At 54.3% G+C, this 19995-nt stretch overlaps 1 protein-coding gene across 1 annotated transcript; it reads right to left on the bottom strand.

Moving 5' to 3' along the window:
- Nucleotides 1-6430: 6430 nt before the first annotated feature.
- Nucleotides 6431-11809, bottom strand: LOC121082037 (vigilin-like). Its single transcript, XM_040581376.1, has 6 exons — nt 11734-11809; nt 10661-10815; nt 10109-10324; nt 8233-8439; nt 7540-7755; nt 6431-6694 (listed from the first exon to the last, which is right to left on the bottom strand). The coding sequence occupies exons 1-6, from the start codon at nt 11807-11809 to the stop codon at nt 6446-6448; spliced, it is 1119 nt and encodes a 372-aa protein (XP_040437310.1). The 3' UTR covers nt 6431-6445.
- Nucleotides 11810-19995: the final 8186 nt, after the last annotated feature.

Raw genomic sequence — 19995 nt, forward strand, 5'->3', positions numbered from 1 at the left:
CCCTGCGCTGCTCCACACGTCACCAAAAGCAGGGGCTGAGGAAGGCTGCTTTGGGGCCCGTCGAGGGAACCAGCTCCCCTGGGCTGCTCTGCAGCCACCGGCTGCCGTTGCTGTCGCGCGGGTCTCAGTGCTGCTCTGCAGTCGGCCGTCACCTCCCCGCGGGACACTCTCCAGCCAGCACACGTCTGCACTGGCTCTCCCTGGGGACAAAGATCACAAGCGAGGGATGGGCTTGGCTTTGCCCCCAGTCCCAGGCTGCCACCAGAGAGACCTGCCACCCCCGCCCCAGCTGTGCGATGTGGGCACCACGTACAGCTGCAGATGTGGGTCAGGGCAGCTGTGGGCAGGGGGCAAGCCCCGTGGCGGTGCCCCCGGCACTGGCAGCAGGCAGAGCTGGGGAGAGCGAGGGGCAGCCCAGGGCAGCCGGCAGCCGGCGGCGGGGCCCGTCAGGGTGCAGCACCCTCAGCAATGCCCGGCTCCGTGCGCCTCGGCCCCGGGGCTGCAGCGCAGGGCTGGCCCCAGCTGGGGCTGGGCTGGGAACAGGCAGGCAGGGCCCCTGGCAGCCCCGGCACGCACCTGCTCCCTGCATGGGGCAGCCTGCTCCTTTGCAATCGACCCCGTGGCATCCAGAGAAGAGCCCTGCCCTGGGCCTGAGCCATCGCTGCAGGCAGGAGGCCTTCCTCGGCGTCCGTCCCTCAAACCCCTCCCTCCGGCCCCCACGGTCCGTCCCTAAAACACTTCCCCTCGCCCCCAGTCCCTGCGAGCGGGGAATCCGCCTCCCCAGCTGTGAGCCCGGGCAGCGCAAGCCCCCCCAGGGCTCACCCTGCCATCCATGTGGTTCCTGGAAGAAACACCATCCCACCATGCCCGCAGGCAAACCGCTATCCCTATGGACACAATGGGGGCAGCCGGCACGGGGGTTGGGGGTGGGGGGGTGTCACTCTCGGGGCTATCCTAGTGAGCAACACTCAGAGAGGCCAAAAACTGGGGTGCAGGGTTGATGCCGGCATTACAGCCGGCTGCAAGCGAAAGGCACTCAATGGGCATGGGCGCTGCTGGGAGGGAAAGCGCCACGTCGGGACGGTCGGGAATCTCGGCTGGCTGGGAGGGAGCTCCATCGAGCGCTCAGAGTCGAGGCTTGAGATCCTTGCAGCCACGGAGGTTTTTGCACGGAGAGCTGCGCTAAGCAAGGCCCGTTTATCACTTTGGCTGCAACACGAGGGTGCTGCACCCCTGCATGGTGCTTCCCCTGAGCCGACAGAGAACTTTCTCTCCTGGGCTTTGTTCCCTCTGGGACAGCGGCTGTGAGCGAGGCAGGGCTGTCAGATATGCACAGCAGGGGTCGAGGGGCTCAGAACGGATAAGCCCCCCCGGCCTGCGCCCGGCCCTGCCCCTCTCTTACAGCCGCCATGGCAGTTCCCCTGCAGCTGAATAGAACCATCAACACTCTGTCTTCAGTGGGGTTTCTTGTACATAGAAAAAGGGGACAGCACAAAGCGTGAAGCAAAGCCAAGAAGGTGGCACCTGCTTTTAAAAAAGAATACATTCAGTACATCACAAAAAATTGCGGTGGAACTCACACTTCCAGTTGGGTTAGGCAGGAGGAAAATGGATTTGGAAAGCAAATAAGAATCGCTCACTTCAAGCTATAAGGTGGCTACTAAACACAGACTCTCCCGTGCATGTCCTGCTCATTAGTTCCGTGCTTTGGAAGTGCCTGCGATTTCCGTGAAGCACCCTCTCCGGGTTACTCTTCCAAAGGGGTTCCGGGGACATCTGCATAGGGAAGCTGCCTGAAGCAATCACCGTTTGTTATCCTGTCAGGTTTCAGCCAGGGCAGATAGCCTGTGCATGCAGGGACTACAAACTGCAGGCATCGCAACTTGTGGACCCCAAGAAAAAGGGGGTACACGATATGAATTTACGGTACAAGGCTGTCACTGAAGCAAGCCATGTGAAGTGGAATATAGTACTTCTAGCAACAGTGAAATAGTGTACATTAAAAGAGTATTCATCTATATACAAAAAAGTCACGAAAACTTATTTTCAGGACATTTCTCAAGATCTTGAGAAATAGACCTCTGTTTACTGGTAAGGGAAGAAGAAGTAAGAAACTAAAAAGTGTCCATCCCAATACACACACCACCACCACAAACACCACCACCCGCCCCCAAATTACCTCAGGTGAACCGCGGCCTTTTGAAAAAGGGCCAGCATCTAAAGCCTATGTAGTGACCTGGAACAACGTTGCTGCATATTTGGGATCCAGATGATACAGGGCAGCGTGAGGATTGCTAACATGGACAGAACAGCGGGACTTACTTTGCCTCTTTATCTCGGTAGCTAGGCAAATAGCTAAGGATCGAGGCTCTTGTGGCGAGGTGTCTGCTTACCCTTGAGCAAACAGTACTTCAGTAAGTGCAAAACCAAACCTGCAACATTGGGAACGGCAGTTTCCTGCTGACACGCAATTTTTTCCAAAAGGCAGGTGTCTGCTTCCTATCCGGGGCCATCTTTGTGCACGCTAAAAATAGTTCATGCACTTAGTGCAGTGTTCAGAGTTTTGAGGGATGGACAGCAGTGTCTGGATACACCTGGGCTTCTTGACCTTCCTGAATTTTTTCAGCGGTTGATCTCGAAAAGCTTTTCTTCTCTCCTTTTCTCTTCTGGTGTGCTTTCAGCCTCTTCTCCAGAGACCTGTTTTCCCTTTCTGTTTCTTTGCTTTTCATTTTCCTGAAACGAAAGACCCTGCAAACCTTGATATTCCACAGTGTTATTAGAGAGGTAAAACCACGATCAACTGGAATCAGTTCTCATTTTAAACAAAGGGAGCTCATTTTACCTTCTTTCCTCTGAAAGGCTCATCAGCTGTTCCGGGTCTACCGTGGAGTCTGCTGTGCTCTCGGGGGTGGTTGGAGGCAAAGGTACAAGTGCCTGAACCGGAAAGGTTGAAGTTGACAGGTGGCAAGACACCTGGAGTAGTAAGCTACCGTTTTCCAAATTGCTACCTTAGCTCCTCAAATAAGATCCCTTTGGTTGCTTTGCATTATCCACATTTTGCACGGTCGCAAGATAGGCTTCAGGAGCTCTGATGAATTGGGACGATGGGCTGCCCCTTCTTGCGGGCTGGGGCACCACAAACTGGAGGGGCCTTGGAGGGTAGGACAGACCCTTGCCAGCTTCGTTCTGCTGGGCTTTCTTCTGCCTTCCTGGGACACGGTTCTGCTGTTATCCCTTGGGCAGCATTATCCCATTCTGGGGCGTGAGCCTTTTATTTTTAAATCTGCGATTTTGTATTTGACTTCTTGTAGGTATTTAGATTGATTAAGCACATTCCCAATGCATCTGAGAAACAACCTTTCTGGTTTTTCTTCTCTATCATTAGAGGGTGGGAAAAGTCAAACAGACAAGAGATCTAATGACAGGAGGAGGCACAGCAGCTGCTTGGACCTATCAGAAACTACTGTCATACATGAGAAACGTGTCAGTGTTTCTTGGCCTGACATCCCTCTACTATTTCTGATTTCACCACCATACCTGCCCCTGCTTCTTTGTAGAGGATGAGCAGAGAGGGTGCTGTGTGCAAGAAGTCTTTTGCCTGGGGCTCTGCGTTTGCTTCACCTGCACGGCTCCTTTGATCTTCCAAACGCACCCATGGAACACAAAAGCACGTGCAGCAAAGTGACCTCGTGGAAGTGGACAACACCTAAACCAAAATCCACCAGCAGCACAATAAGGAATTGGACCAGAAGCCCCAGATTTTGAAAACCCTCAGCCCCTCCTCATACCTGTGCACCTGTCCACAGGTGCTGGCACCTCCTCGGCTGATGGAGGGGAGGGGCCGGCCACCGCCTCTCCAAAGATGTCCCCGCAGTTTTCAATCACAAACTGCACCAGCACGTTCCCCTGCACACATCAAAGCCTTGGCCTCAGCCTACGAGTTTTCTCCCTTTGAGCCTCCCAGTTCTCCCTGCCATCCCCCTGGGGAGGGAGGGAGGGAGGGAGCGAGCAGCTGTGTGTTGCACAGCTGGCGGCCCCGCTTGAACCACAGTAGCCTATGAGCAACAGTTAGCTGGTTGATGGTGAGAGTGCTCATCCTTCGTCCTCCATCAGGGTGCGGGCATCTCCCGTATCACACTGGGACGCACAAAAGCCTCAGCAGTCCAGCTGCTGTTGGAGCTGCTGGAAAAGCTATTTGGGCGAGCCGACGTATTTGTAGTGGCCAGCGTGGCAGTTTGCTTTATACCGTTGCCCTGAGCGTGGGCATCTGGAGAAACTGCCCATCAGTCAGTGTGCAGGGATGACGGCCGCAGGGGACAGCGAGCTGCAGGTGATGGTCAGCGGCGGCACCGTGTCTGCCTGCGTGTTGTCCCGGCTCTGAGCTAATGGCGCTGCTCCCCAGTGGAGCATCCATCGAGCCTGAGCACAGGCTGTTGTCTTAGCCAGAATCCGAGCAGGAGCTGAGGGGACAGTGACACCTCCAGAGGTGCCATCCGGCCCCCACCTCCCTGTGTGACTGTGCTGTGAGTCATAAAGCTCAGCCGTGATGCCCACTGGCAAGGAGTCTGGGCCAAGGGATGATCCCAAAGTCCTCCCCTAGGACGCACCACCAAACAATATCTGCTCAGTCCCCAATTATCACATGGCAGACGTAGTCAGAAGAGAGGAAAGATCATTTTATTGAGGACAGCAGCTGCGGGCTGGGGGGGTGGCGGCTACCCAGGAGCCCCAGGGCTTCAGGCAGGAAAACAGCACCTGCAACAATAAGAGCCAGGAAGCACTGCTAAAGCCACAAAGCCAGGACGAGGCATGACTTGGTTGCCCTTGCTTTGGGGGACGCTTTACAAAGTGCCTTGCCTCAGCACTCCCGCCCAAAGGACTGGTTCTCTTCATTTACTCCAGCATCCTGAGCAGACAATAAAAGCCTTACACAAGCAGCCTGCCACAGCAAGAAAGGATCTTCCTGACTTGCCGTTCGGTTCTCAAATGTTACGTTACTGCCTGTGGAACAGGGTTTAATAGGCTGTATTCCCAAGGCCTCTGACTCCCCTTTACTGACCTGGGGCCCCGCGTTCGTGCTTGTCCCAAATGATATTCGTTCTAGTGTTTGGTCCACAGTTCCCCGTTCTGATATCTAATAGTGCATTCCACCACTTCATACGTCGACTTTTCAATCGCTTCGTCCGTCTCTGGCCGGCCCCCTCGCGGGGAACACGGAAACGCAGATCGGGACCCCCCACTCACTTCACAGTTGAACTGTGTCTCTCACACACATCACACTTGCCGGGCAGCCCTCAGCCACACAGGCAGCATGTTACATACAACTCTAGGAATGCTGACAGTTTGCGTTAGCACACAAAGTACGTGTTTCAATGAACAATTGCCAAAAACCAAGTTCTAATTTTTTCTGGCCCTAAGCAGGGCCCTAAGCAGGGGCCCCTCTGCTCTGTTGCACCTTCTTCCCCCAGTTTCTTACTGGAACTAGTAACTCCAGCTCATCAGTTCCTTCACCATGGCTTCAATCTGTTCCTGAGCCACATGCACATCTTCTGTAGGCCCTTCCAAAGTGATGTTATCCTCTCCTCCAGTGAATTTGATGCGAACCTTGAGGTGAAAGACAATGAATCTCTTAAGAATTTGCCAAGATCCAAGCCAGGCCAATGCTCTTGGTCAGGCCTACACCATCGATCCCTGCCACTAAGAGATGCGCCTCTTCCCAAAAAGCCCAAACAAAATCCCCACAATTTCCCAGGTCAGTAACTTAACGATGTCAGCCATACGGCAGTGCCTAGAGCCCAAGGCTCTGGTGCTGTCCCGGTTTCTGCAAGGGCTTTGGAGAAGTTTACTCATCTAGCCTTTATCTAGATACCGTCTAACTCACCAGGGAGAAGCCTTGCTGCACTCAGCATTTCCAGGTATCCTGCTACATCAGTTCTCAAAACAGCACCACATAAAGCTTCCTTGGAAGGGCTCAACCCATGACAATAACATAGGATGAGCAGTGTTTGCAGCAGTAAAAGAGAGGGTTCCCTTGAACAGCAAAGATCTGTGTCATTTCCCCCTGGGTTTACCCACGCTAGAATACACCTCTCTCTCCCGTGACGAGTGATCTGGACTAAACCTTTTTCTACGCCGGGGGTGCTAAGCTAACCAGCTCATCCATACCTTTGGCATCTGCTGAGTTATTTTGGCCAGGTTCTGTCCTTTCTTTCCAATAATGAAACGATGAAGACAAGAGGGGGCAGAGACCGAGGAGACGGCAAAACTGTTGGCCTGAGAGACAGAAAAACAGAGAAGCTGTTTGATGGACAAACTGGAAGAGGCCTTCACAACAATTCAGTTCCAATTCCCATGCTGCACCTCCGGTATTGACTTCTAAGCTGCACCTCTAATGGCCCAAGAGAGAGCACCCCCGCTACACCCGTCAGTGCTCACAAATGTATCTTCATGGGACCTTCAAAGGAGGCCTAGCCCATCTTGTCAGTACCTTTGCATAGACTTCAGTCAATGCTTGCCCCAGTTTTTCAGGCTCGCCTCGCAGTATCAGCGTCTCCGAGCTACTGTCAATGGGTGGGATCTCGACAGAGACTCCAGTCTTCTCCAAGATCTCCTGCAGGGAATTCCCCTTGGGGCCGATGACATACTTGTGCTGGGACTTCTTCACCTCCACTGCAATAGTAGTAGTCTTCTTTTTCTGTAGGGGCAGAGACACTGAGGCGTCAATCACAAGGGGGCGGGGAAGGACAAGAGCGACAGGAAGAGGCACAAGATGCAGTCAGACTCTGCGCCCAGCAAAGAGCAAAGCCAAGCTGAGCACAGTGGCTCGGCAGTACCCTAGCACCCCTTGGGCCCCTGCCTACAGAAAGCCTTGTGCTCAAAAATTCACAGGGGAAGTACAAAACTAGCATGCTGTGTCAAGCTCCCTGGGACACGGCATGGAAGAGACCACACGCACACACAGGCATGTCGTTGTCGTCCCCCCCGTCCCCCCGTTGGACAACAGGGTTCAACTCCCAGCCGTCTCCCAGGCAGTGCCGTGATGCAACACTGTGCAGGCTATAAGCCGATTGTTGAAATCCAGACCGGTACAAATACAGACCTAACCACGAGGACAAACAGCCCAGCAACCCACAACAAGGATATTCACAGCAGCGTTGGCTGTGGGAAATAAACTGGAGTGACATTCGCTCTTCAGCAACTTCTACTTAGGTAGCAACTTTGATACTGTCAGCTGGCCACCACTGCAGACTTCACACTTCTTTCCTTCCTTAGTAGCACCGGTGTGAACAAGAGCCAGGGGAGCTCTTGGTGGCCTGCTAAGTCCCATGATACAGAAAAGCGAGAAATCTGTCACCTCCCGGATAGTATCAGCCCAGCTCCCACTCTGCCGAGTGAGGAAACGGTAGGATTCGGGGTCATGTACTGCAAGGGCTGCTGAGCCAGGTGCAACAGAGGGATGCACAAAAGTAGAACAAGAAGGGAAGAGTGCCTAGGAGCAGGTGCCAGGGGAAGGTGGGAAGCTTTATGGACCATCCGTACCTTCTCCTCATAGATCTTCTTAACTCGAGCCACAGCCTGGGCTAGTTGCTCCTTTTCTCCGGTGAAGACAATCTCGGTCTTGTTGACACTGGGTGGAGGAATGTGGATGCGCGTCCCTGTGTCCTGCATGAGCTCCCTCACCAGCTTGTTGTAAGGGCCAGCAATGAAAGGGTGGTACACTTTCTCCACGTCCAGCCGCTCCACGGCACGCTTACCCTGGAAGAGCCCACAACAGACCTTGGTGGGAACTGCCCTCTATATTACAGTCTCTGCCAGGCACAGCTAAGTTCCCAGGGCTGTCCTGCCTGACACTCTGGCCCAAGCAACCTTCTCAGTTTGCGGGCTTGTAGATCTCCACCTCTTTCAATCTACAAATACGGTTGCTGCTGCTGCTCCTTGTTTACGATATTCACCCCTGTGATCTCCTGCCTTATCTCAGCTGGCACCTAAGACGCGTCGCTTCAACTATCAAATGCTTGTTTTGGCTTCAGAGATGGACAAAACGCAGCACAAGAAGTTTCAGGACCTGGCAGCGGTGCTCACACAGCCAGCGAGTGGCACAGCATACGTCTCCGTTCAGGCGAACGTTAGCCACTGACTGTAGCCACGGTGGCTGCAAACTCCGACTACACCACGGGGAAGCAAAATGGCTGAGCAGCCAATGCCATGAGAGAGATCACAGTACTGAGGTACCTGCTCAGCGGAGATAAGCAGGATCTCGTGCCGGGCCTTCTCAATCCCTTCTTTAGTGCCGCTGATCTTGATCTGGTTGCTGGGGTCATCTGGGCGGGGGACCTGCATTTTGGTTGCAGTTTTGAGCTTCAGGTCCTGCAGCTTCTCACCCTTCTTTCCAATGACAAAACGGTGGTGCTCCTTGGGGATGGCAACTGTTGCTGAAGCCTGCAGCAGAAGAACCAAGCATCTGTGAGAAGCCTTGCCTGCACTGGCAGATCCACAGGAACAGAGCCAGGGAAAGCAAGGTAGACGCTGCTCAGTGGTACTGCTCCTCAGAGCAAACACAACGCCTTCCCAGCACACTCTGTCTGAGGGCTGACACTGTACCAGTTGATCTACAGCGCCTCCGTGCCAGGAGTATAGACCCCACCGTTCCCTCAAAACCCTTCTGTTTGCACAGGAGCGGTACCCTGAATTAGCAAAGGCCTTCCGACACAGACGAGGAGGTGCCTCTCCTCCAGTGTAAGACACCAGACAACAACTGAGATGACAGCGCACAGCTGGAGTTTATCTGAACTCTGACACCTGCTGCCAAGGCTACAGAGAACAAGACATACAGTATGACTCCTAGGAAAGAGAAATTCAACACCAGAAACCTACTGCAGGAGGCAGGCAGCTAGCAGATGCTCACCGCTACTTAAGTGCTAAGGTGTCTTCAAGTGTAGCACGTGCTGCTCCTGGGACTGCTTCTAGAAGGCCCCACATGCAAAAGGGGTCCTTCTCAATCTACCATTAAAGGGCTGGTCTATACAAGGGCTTCCTGACTTCTTCCCTTCTCACTGAGTTTGTACAGGTCTGGTAGCTGATGACTGCTATCGTGCTCCTGGTCCCTGTGATTAGGTAACCACTAACAGCAATCAGACAATGAACATTCAAGCTATAATGGAAAAATAAAAGATGAAGAAAAGATCACTCGGTGTGACTTTTCAGCTCTGTGTTCCTGTCCTGAAGCCAGCCAAGCCTAAGAGAAGCTGGAATACAGACACACCTTCCAGACCTGGGGCCAGGGCAGTAGGAGGTATATTTGGGAACAGTGGCTCACGGATCTATGGCGGTACGACCTGAACTGATTTTTCAGATGCACATTGTGGATGTAGGGTTTCGTTCCTTTCTCTTTCCTCTGGCAGGGTATGACACAGGGGCTGAACAGCACTAAGCAGACATGGTATTAACATCGCATTACCTACCTTTGGCATTATACTTTAAAACACACTGCAACACCTGGCTGCGATACATCCTAACAAGAGCTACCACCTTGACTATGAGCTCGAGAACCTTAAGGTAAGAGATCAAAACCTAGAGGACTGAAGCAACCGAAACAACAGGGTTGTGGCTCCTTACCAGTGTGCCTTGAGCTACACAAGGCAGAACCCTGACCCAAAGCTTTTGGCTTTTGGCAGGACTTCCTTTTCTCTACTTTTCTTTCTCCCAGCCTTCCACGTTCTCCTCTGAAGGGCTTCAGGAAAAGCACAGTCCTGTTCTCACACACTACTAGCTTTGCCCTCCTACTCCTCCTACACACTACTACTCCTGCACCCCCTCCAGCACCAGCACCTCAGCACAAAGTCACTGGTTGCAACTCAAATGTTCCAGAGATCGCAGACTCCACGCTTCATGCAACACCACGGCCTGTAATTACCTTGGAACCCTATTTTAAGCCTCATTCCCATTCCAAATTGCCAATTGGGTGCTTTGAAAACGTATGGCAAAGCTGAATTAGTCATGTAACAACACACCTCTTTGGCTTACAAGCACATGGGCCCAAGGGTCTCAAAGCATTTGCGAGTCTTGGGGAAGAGCAAAGACGAAGGCAGAAACAGTTAGATGCCCTCACCTGAGTCTGCAGTCGAGCGACAATCTGCTGCTGAGCCTTCGTGACTGCTTCCGGCTTGCCAGAGACCACGATCGAAAGGCCCTGGTCCTTTGCGAGAGACAGCTCCAGGTGAGCTCCCGTCTTCTGCATGATGTCAAGGCAGATCTTGGCCTGCTTGCTTTCTCCCAACTGATCCATGTCCTTGTACTTCCTCTCCTCCAGTGGCACATGGAACACCTGCTCAGCCACGGGACAGACACAAGCAGGGCACAGCAAGGTGTCAGTGTGCTTTTGATTGTCAGTGCCTCCCTCTGCAATCCTCCCTTCAGGCCTGTTCCAGCTGACTGTGCAACAGGGATGCAGAGCTTTGTCTGGGCAGTTTTCAACACATCCCTCCCCCTCCAGAGCCGTCCTAGCATTCAGCCGCAGTCTTCCTTGTGCCCCAGGGCAAAGGACAGCAAAGAGGCAGTTACTCTGGCACACTAAGGGATTTCATACTCCAGGGAAAGCTTCGCTTCACCTACTTTTTGGAGGGATGAAAAGGAGGGAGATAAGACACCCACTCCCACCAACCTGAGTGATGACAGAAGCCTTTATTGGCCGGATTTTGCTCCAGGGCCCAGCAGGTTCCCGGGCAGCTTCCAAACATGGTGCTTTCTCAGGGAGCGCAGGGAAGGCTTCCTCGTAGGTGGGAGGATCCTTCTCTTCTTCCGAGTTTAAAGCTGTTACTGGGGTGAAGCAAACAAGGCCAATGAGATGCTGTCCCCACAGAAACGTCCCCATTCATAGGCAGTGCAACTCTATTGAGGCATCATCAAAGAGGGACAACAAAGGACTTGTGCACTACTGTTCACCCTGCTACAGTTATGCTTGTGGAGAGCAGCCGAGTCTGGAGCTCAGCTGAGCTCAGCACAGCACAGACTGCAGTAGGTGCCGCTATGGATGCAGGAAGCAACCGTGCAAGTGAATGGTGGCAGCAAACACAGCACATTATCGCCAGCTTTGTTGAGAGGAGCTTCATCAGGGGACAACAGGCCAAGCAGAAAGAAATCAAAGGGACACAGCAAGGCTGTAGGTCAGAAGGGGACAAGACAGACACATGCCCAGGAAGAAGGCAGAGAGAAGCAGAAGCACTCTAGTTGGGGCAGAGTCCAGGGAAAGCCTGTAGCTTATGTTCGACTCAGCTGGGCACTGGTCTGTGCCAAGCGGGCCAGCTCGCAGCTGGAGAATGGGTGCCGAGACCCATCAGTGAGTCAGCCAATACGGTTATACTGACTTTCCCCAGCACCTGGCTGAGCAGAGGAGGAAGTGACAATCCAGCACACTGATCCCACAAGGCTCTCTTGCAGCCCAATGACCCCTGCTTGCACATGCCCTGCCCCACGGCTGACAGCGTTGCTAGCCAGAGCTCTGTGAAGATCTGAGGCTTGCCTCCGCCTGGCCCGGCACTGTGCAGCACCACCGATGTGCTCCTGTTGGTGGAAAGCCAGAGTCTGGCAGGCCGCCAGCCTAGGAATGGCGAACGCCGTGCCTGGACACTTAGGGGGAGCCGGAGGCATGGAGCGAGCTTGGCTAACAGCAAGGAACCTTGCCTGCGCAGTCTCCATTTAGAGGCACATCACAGGAACTCAGCTGTGTCTTCTCACCTTTCACCTGCTGCTGCGTCAAGCCACTGCGGTGTTTGGCAAAGCTCTCCTGGCTCAAAACTGCCACCGAGCTCATCGCTGACTTCCCACGCACACACACAATCCGGGTATGCCACTGGAAGAGACAGAGGAGGCAACACTGTTACCAGCACCACTCAAGATGCACACAAGTCACTCCAGGAAGGCAAATGACGTGTTTCCTGAGCACTTTTCCAGCCGGCCTCTTGAGAAGCGCCTACAGGGCCAGTCTGCTGCCCTGTTCTCTTGCTGAACCACACAGAAACTCAGGGGGGATTTTTCCTGATAGCACAGTGGGCATCAAAACCAGAGCTCCTCGTTAGGAAGGCAGAGGATGTGCAACCTAAGAAGCCTCTTGGAAAGGGGGACACCCCAAGTTGGCTTTACCTCTAGTAGGCCCGCAGCTAAGCCTGTGCTGGGCACGAGGCCGAGGGGCCTGCCGCCATCGTGGTCAAGAAGAGATGTGTGTGACCTCCCAACATACGGGTGGTCCCTCCCCTGTGTGCCCTTTGTCAGCCGGTTGCCAGGGGAACAGCCCGACTCGTTCCCATAGCAACCGACCAAAGGGCGCATGGGGGCGGGGCCACCCCTGTGTTGGCAGGTCACGCACTTCTCTCTTCTTCACCAGGATGGTGCCCCGGGACCGGCTTTACCTCTCGTAGGCCTGCAGCGAAGCCTGTGCTGGGCACGAGGCCGAGGGGCCGCCTCTTCCCGCCAGCTGTGCGCGCGTGGCAGCGGCGGTCGGGGTCGCTGGCTGCGCGAGGCGCGGGGCGCAGGTGAGGAGACGCGGCGGGAGGGGGGCGGCCAGCGGCACTGCCCTCCCTCGGCGGGGCTCGGGGGTCTGCCTGCGCGGCGCCCGTCTGGAGGGGCGGTGCAGGACAGCCCCTTCCCCGGCTCTCCGGGAACTCTCCGGGAAGCCCCTCTGGGGTGCTGAGCAGGTGCTGGTGAGGAGGAAGCAGTTGAGGGGAGCTGCGGGGTGGGGCACACACACACCCCCACCACCCCCCCCATACCCACAAACACCCCCACACCCCGGTCCATCCCTAAAATCCTTCATCAATTCCCACCCGTCCGTCCCTAAACCCCTTCCCCCCGCCCCCTCCCCTGCCCCCGTCCCTCTGTCCCTGGCATGGCCCAACTGCCCAGCACCACCAGACCACTCTGGCCCAAACACCATAAGGCAATGGTTCCCACCTGACAATAGCAAGTCGAGGAACATTTTTTTTTTCCTAAATAGATTTTTACTTCGTACGCTGCCGACTATGCCGAATTTTGTTTTGCTGGCTGACTGGATACCCAGCAAAGCTGAACTCCCCATCAAATATAATCAAATCTATCAAGTATATCAAATAATGGAATATATCAAATGCAGTTTCTTATATTGCAATAAAAGAAAATAGCATGCCATATGATAAAAGGAACCAGTGGCAGTTACTGTGAGCAATATGATAAAAGAGCAATAGGAGCGAAGCACCAAATTGTCACTGCAAAGCCTTAACGAGACTAAGGAAAGGAGACATCACCAATTCCAACCCCAGCATCACACAGGACCACCCTTTCTCTGGGAGCGCCCTTGCAGCCGGCACCAGCAGTCTCTCGGGAACTGGGAAATTCCCCTGGAGAAGGTGCCAGAAAGGAATCCTCTTGCTGCTTCTCAACCTGCCCTGGCAGACACATGACGCACATCATAAAAGTTCTGCTCCCTGCTTTCTGTGGTGAAAAATTGACCAAAACCTTTTGCACTCATGCAGAGCCAAAAAAAAACATTTTGGGAAAGGGCAGCATGGCTCCCCTGGAGAAGGTTCCAGGAAGGAATTCTCTTGCTGCTTCTCACCCTGCCCTGGTAGCCCTGTCAGGCACTGAGCAAAAGTTCTTCTCCCTGCTTTGTGTGGTGAGAAAACTGACCTCTTTTCATTGGCAATCATGCACAGCCCAAAAAAACTCACCTTGACAAAGTGCAGCAGTGCTCCCCTGGAGAAGGTGACAGGCAGGAATTCTCTGGCTGTTTCTCACCCTGACCTGGAAGCCATGTGATGAGGCACAGAGCAAAAGTTCTGCTCCCTGCTTCCTGTGGTGAGAAAATTGACCAAAAACTTGTGCACTCATGCAGAACCAGAGCTCACCTTGTGAAAGTGCAGCACTGTTCCCCTGGAGAAGGTGACAGGAAGGAATCATCTTGCTGGTTCTCAGTCTGTCCGTACAGCCATGTGAGGCACATCAGAAAAGTGCAGCTCCCTGCTCTCTAAAGTCAGCAAAATTGACCGTTCACAGTTGCGCTCATGTAGAGACAAGACTTTCTTACTCAAAAGCAAACCCCAAAAAGCCACGTAGCCTTGGGAAATCCTTTATCCTTCCGTGTGGCTGGTAACTTCCCATGGCTCTTCCGCAAGGCAGGAGAAACAACCATGAATTTGGAAGCCCACGTAAATTCAAGTACACTTAGTCCTCTGACAGTCACTACTTATGGGCCAGCAGTCCTCTCACCCTTCCACAGATCTGCCTCTTAGTCCTCTAGCAGTCATCCTCCATGGAGGGACCACAAGTCCTCCATACCTACCTACCAACTCACCAGAAATGAGTCAGACCACGCCAGAAGTGACACTGCCTGACCTGCAGGAGATATATTAGACCAGTAACGATGGTTTCAAGACAGAAAAAACACCACCATCCACCAGCACAGCAGAAAAACAACTAGAAGAAACTCTGTACACAAACCAAAGGCACCCATCCAAACCCCACAAAGGCAATAGAGGTGAAAAAAGGCACTCTCCACAAAGAAACCCACCACACAGTTCACAAGATAAGATAAAAATGCCATAACCCCAGGAACGCCGGGCCAACAAACCCAGATTCTGTCCATAACAATAACACACTTTGACACTAACTCGCCTGACCTCTGGCATACCGTAACCTTGTTGCCCCCAAACCGCAGCACATTGTAGCCCTAAGGCAACACTAGATGGAACACAAAGTCCCTTGAGATCTCTGCCAAGGCCTTCAGGTGGTCCCTGACCTCAGGCATCACGACCTTGAAGTGGGAGCCAGACGGAGGCACCAGGACATCACCGGCACCCATCTTCACACCCTGAAACAGGGCCTGGGATAAACGCTCCTGGGGACAGAGGCTGAGGCACTCGGAGGCTTTGAGCCGGCCAGCCACCATCACAGGGCTTCAGCTCATCATTTCTGTGTCAGAGCCACCAGGCAGGTGGCCCCATCCTCCCTGAGAGCCCGCTCAGGGCACCTGTACCCAGCTCCAGGGGGCTGGATACACAGCCTCGGATCCATGGGGGGGAGGGGTGCTTTAATCCTGGGAGCAGGATTTCTGACAGTGCCCCTGGGGAGGAAAGCCTCCTCAGGCCTGGAAGCCTGAGAGACATCCCTGCGCTGCTCCACACGTCACCAAAAGCAGGGGCTGAGGAAGGCTGCTTTGGGGCCCGTCGAGGGAACCAGCTCCCCTGGGCTGCTCTGCAGCCACCGGCTGCCGTTGCTGTCGCGCGGGTCTCAGTGCTGCTCTGCAGTCGGCCGTCACCTCCCCGCGGGACACTCTCCAGCCAGCACACGTCTGCACTGGCTCTCCCTGGGGACAAAGATCACAAGCGAGGGATGGGCTTGGCTTTGCCCCCAGTCCCAGGCTGCCACCAGAGAGACCTGCCACCCCCGCCCCAGCTGTGCGATGTGGGCACCACGTACAGCTGCAGATGTGGGTCAGGGCAGCTGTGGGCAGGGGGCAAGCCCCGTGGCGGTGCCCCCGGCACTGGCAGCAGGCAGAGCTGGGGAGAGCGAGGGGCAGCCCAGGGCAGCCGGCAGCCGGCGGCGGGGCCCGTCAGGGTGCAGCACCCTCAGCAATGCCCGGCTCCGTGCGCCTCGGCCCCAGGGGCTGCAGCGCAGGGCTGGCCCCAGCTGGGGCTGGGCTGGGAACAGGCAGGCAGGGCCCCTGGCAGCCCCGGCACGCACCTGCTCCCTGCATGGGGCAGCCTGCTCCTCTGCAATCGACCCCGTGGCATCCAGAGAAGAGCCCTGCCCTGGGCCTGAGCCATCGCTGCAGGCAGGAGGCCTTCCTCGGCGTCCGTCCCTCAAACCCCTCCCTCCGGCCCCCACGGTCCGTCCCTAAAACACTTCCCCTCGCCCCCAGCCCCTGCGAGCGGGGAATCCGCCTCCCCAGCTGTGAGCCCGGGCAGCGCAAGCCCCCCCAGGGCTCACCCTGCCACCCATGTGGTTCCTGGAAGAAACACCATCCCACCATGCCCGCAGGCAAACCGCTATCCCTATGGACACAATGGGGGCAGCCGGCACGGGGGTTGGGGGGGGGGGGGGTGTCACTCTCGGGGCTATCCTAGTGAGCAACACTCAGAGAGGCCAAAAACTGGGGTGCAGGGTTGATGCCGGCATTACAGCCGGCTGCAAGCGAAAGGCACTCAATGGGCATGGGCGCTGCTGGGAGGGAAAGCGCCACGTCGGGACGGTCGGGAATCTCGGCTGGCTGGGAGGGAGCTCCATCGAGCGCTCAGAGTCGAGGCTTGAGATCCTTGCAGCCACGGAGGTTTTTGCACGGAGAGCTGCGCTAAGCAAGGCCCGTTTATCACTTTGGCTGCAACACGAGGGTGCTGCACCCCTGCATGGTGCTTCCCCTGAGCCGACAGAGAACTTTCTCTCCTGGGCTTTGTTCCCTCTGGGACAGCGGCTGTGAGCGAGGCAGGGCTGTCAGATATGCACAGCAGGGGTCGAGGGGCTCAGAACGGATAAACCCCCCGGCCTGCGCCCGGCCCTGCCCCTCTCTTACAGCCGCCATGGCAGTTCCCCTGCAGCTGAATAGAACCATCAACACTCTGTCTTCAGTGGGGTTTCTTGTACATAGAAAAAGGGGACAGCACAAAGCGTGAAGCAAAGCCAAGAAGGTGGCACCTGCTTTTAAAAAAGAATACATTCAGTACATCACAAAAAATTGCAGTGGAACTCACACTTCCAATTGGGTTAGGCAGGAGGAAAATGGATTTGGAAAGCAAATAAGAATCGCTCACTTCAAGCTATAAGGTGGCTACTAAACACAGACTCTCCCGTGCATGTCCTGCTCATTAGTTCCGTGCTTTGGAAGTGCCTGCGATTTCCGTGAAGCACCCTCTCCGGGTTACTCTTCCAAAGGGGTTCCGGGGACATCTGCATAGGGAAGCTGCCTGAAGCAATCACCGTTTGTTATCCTGTCAGGTTTCAGCCAGGGCAGATAGCCTGTGCATGCAGGGACTACAAACTGCAGGCATCGCAACTTGTGGACCCCAAGAAAAAGGGGGTACACGATATGAATTTACGGTACAAGGCTGTCACTGAAGCAAGCCATGTGAAGTGGAATATAGTACTTCTAGCAACAGTGAAATAGTGTACATTAAAAGAGTATTCATCTATATACAAAAAAGTCACGAAAACTTATTTTCAGGACATTTCTCAAGATCTTGAGAAATAGACCTCTGTTTACTGGTAAGGGAAGAAGAAGTAAGAAACTAAAAAGTGTCCATCCCAATACACACACCACCACCACAAACACCACCACCCGCCCCCAAATTACCTCAGGTGAACCGCGGCCTTTTGAAAAAGGGCCAGCATCTAAAGCGTATGTAGTGACCTGGAACAACGTTGCTGCATATTTGGGATCCAGATGATACAGGGCAGCGTGAGGATTGCTAACATGGACAGAACAGCGGGACTTACTTTGCCTCTTTATCTCGGTAGCTAGGCAAATAGCTAAGGATCGAGGCTCTTGTGGCGAGGTGTCTGCTTACCCTTGAGCAAACAGTACTTCAGTAAGTGCAAAACCAAACCTGCAACATTGGGAACGGCAGTTTCCTGCTGACACGCAATTTTTTCCAAAAGGCAGGTGTCTGCTTCCTATCCGGGGCCATCTTTGTGCACGCTAAAAATAGTTCATGCACTTAGTGCAGTGTTCAGAGTTTTGAGGGATGGACAGCAGTGTCTGGATACACCTGGGCTTCTTGACCTTCCTGAATTTTTTCAGCGGTTGATCTCGAAAAGCTTTTCTTCTCTCCTTTTCTCTTCTGGTGTGCTTTCAGCCTCTTCTCCAGAGACCTGTTTTCCCTTTCTGTTTCTTTGCTTTTCATTTTCCTGAAACGAAAGACCCTGCAAACCTTGATATTCCACAGTGTTATTAGAGAGGTAAAACCACGATCAACTGGAATCAGTTCTCATTTTAAACAAAGGGAGCTCATTTTACCTTCTTTCCTCTGAAAGGCTCATCAGCTGTTCCGGGTCTACCGAGGAGTCTGCTGTGCTCTCGGGGGTGGTTGGAGGCAAAGGTACAAGTGCCTGAACCGGAAAGGTTGAAGTTGACAGGTGGCAAGACACCTGGAGTAGTAAGCTACCGTTTTCCAAATTGCTACCTTAGCTCCTCAAATAAGATCCCTTTGGTTGCTTTGCATTATCCACATTTTGCACGGTCGCAAGATAGGCTTCAGGAGCTCTGATGAATTGGGACGATGGGCTGCCCCTTCTTGCGGGCTGGGGCACCACAAACTGGAGGGGCCTTGGAGGGTAGGACAGACCCTTGCCAGCTTCGTTCTGCTGGGCTTTCTTCTGCCTTCCTGGGACACGGTTCTGCTGTTATCCCTTGGGCAGCATTATCCCATTCTGGGGCGTGAGCCTTTTATTTTTAAATCTGCGATTTTGTATTTGACTTCTTGTAGGTATTTAGATTGATTAAGCACATTCCCAATGCATCTGAGAAACAACCTTTCTGGTTTTTCTTCTCTATCATTAGAGGGTGGGAAAAGTCAAACAGACAAGAGATCTAATGACAGGAGGAGGCACAGCAGCTGCTTGGACCTATCAGAAACTACTGTCATACATGAGAAACGTGTCAGTGTTTCTTGGCCTGACATCCCTCTACTATTTCTGATTTCACCACCATACCTGCCCCTGCTTCTTTGTAGAGGATGAGCAGAGAGGGTGCTGTGTGCAAGAAGTCTTTTGCCTGGGGCTCTGCGTTTGCTTCACCTGCACGGCTCCTTTGATCTTCCAAACGCACCCATGGAACACAAAAGCACGTGCAGCAAAGTGACCTCGTGGAAGTGGACAACACCTAAACCAAAATCCACCAGCAGCACAATAAGGAATTGGACCAGAAGCCCCAGATTTTGAAAACCCTCAGCCCCTCCTCATACCTGTGCACCTGTCCACAGGTGCCGGCACCTCCTCGGCTGATGGAGGGGAGGGGCCGGACACCTCCTCCCCAAAGATGTCCCCGCAGTTTTCAATCACAAACTGCACCAGCACGTTCCCCTGCACACATCAAAGCCTTGGCCTCAGCCTACGAGTTTTCTCCCTTTGAGCCTCCCAGTTCTCCCTGCCATCCCCCTGGGGAGGGAGGGAGGGAGGGAGCGAGCAGCTGTGTGTTGCACAGCTGGCGGCCCCGCTTGAACCACAGCAGCCTATGAGCAACAGTTAGCTGGTTGATGGTGAGAGTGCTCATCCTTCGTCCTCCATCAGGGTGCGGGCATCTCCCGTATCACACTGGGACGCACAAAAGCCTCAGCAGTCCAGCTGCTGTTGGAGCTGCTGGAAAAGCTTTTTGGGCGAGCCGACGTATTTGTAGTGGCCAGCGTGGCAGTTTGCTTTATACCGTTGCCCTGAGCGTGGGCATCTGGAGAAACTGCCCATCAGTCAGTGTGCAGGGATGACGGCCGCAGGGGACAGCGAGCTGCAGGTGATGGTCAGCGGCGGCACCGTGTCTGCCTGCGTGTTGTCCCGGCTCTGAGCTAATGGCGCTGCTCCCCAGTGGAGCATCCATCGAGCCTGAGCACAGGCTGTTGTCTTAGCCAGAATCCGAGCAGGAGCTGAGGGGACAGTGACACCTCCAGAGGTGCCATCCGGCCCCCACCTCCCTGTGTGACTGTGCTGTGAGTCATAAAGCTCAGCCGTGATGCCCACTGGCAAGGAGTCTGGGCCAAGGGATGATCCCAAAGTCCTCCCCTAGGACGCACCACCAAACAATATCTGCTCAGTCCCCAATTATCACATGGCAGACGTAGTCAGAAGAGAGGAAAGATCATTTTATTGAGGACAGCAGCTGCGGGCTGGGGGGGTGGCGGCTACCCAGGAGCCCCAGGGCTTCAGGCAGGAAAACAGCACCTGCAACAATAAGAGCCAGGAAGCACTGCTAAAGCCACAAAGCCAGGACGAGGCGTGACTTGGTTGCCCTTGCTTTGGGGGACGCTTTACAAAGTGCCTTGCCTCAGC

This window comes from Falco naumanni, unplaced genomic scaffold (assembly GCF_017639655.2).
Source record: "Falco naumanni isolate bFalNau1 unplaced genomic scaffold, bFalNau1.pat scaffold_179_arrow_pat_ctg1, whole genome shotgun sequence".
NCBI lineage: Eukaryota > Metazoa > Chordata > Aves > Falconiformes > Falconidae > Falco > Falco naumanni.

Excerpts from the sequence above, each read along its gene's own strand:
- LOC121082037 (XM_040581376.1), bottom strand. The coding sequence starts at position 11,809 with ATGAGCTCGGTGGCAGTTTTGAGCCAGGAGAGCTTTGCCAAACACCGC. Across the intron at positions 10,325-10,660 it reads AGGCTTCTGTCATCACTCAG|GTGTTCCATGTGCCACTGGA; the intron begins GTTGGTGGGAGT and ends GTGGCTGAGCAG. Across the intron at positions 6,695-7,539 it reads AGAAGATCTATGAGGAGAAG|AAAAAGAAGACTACTACTAT; the intron begins GTACGGATGGTC and ends CTGCCCCTACAG.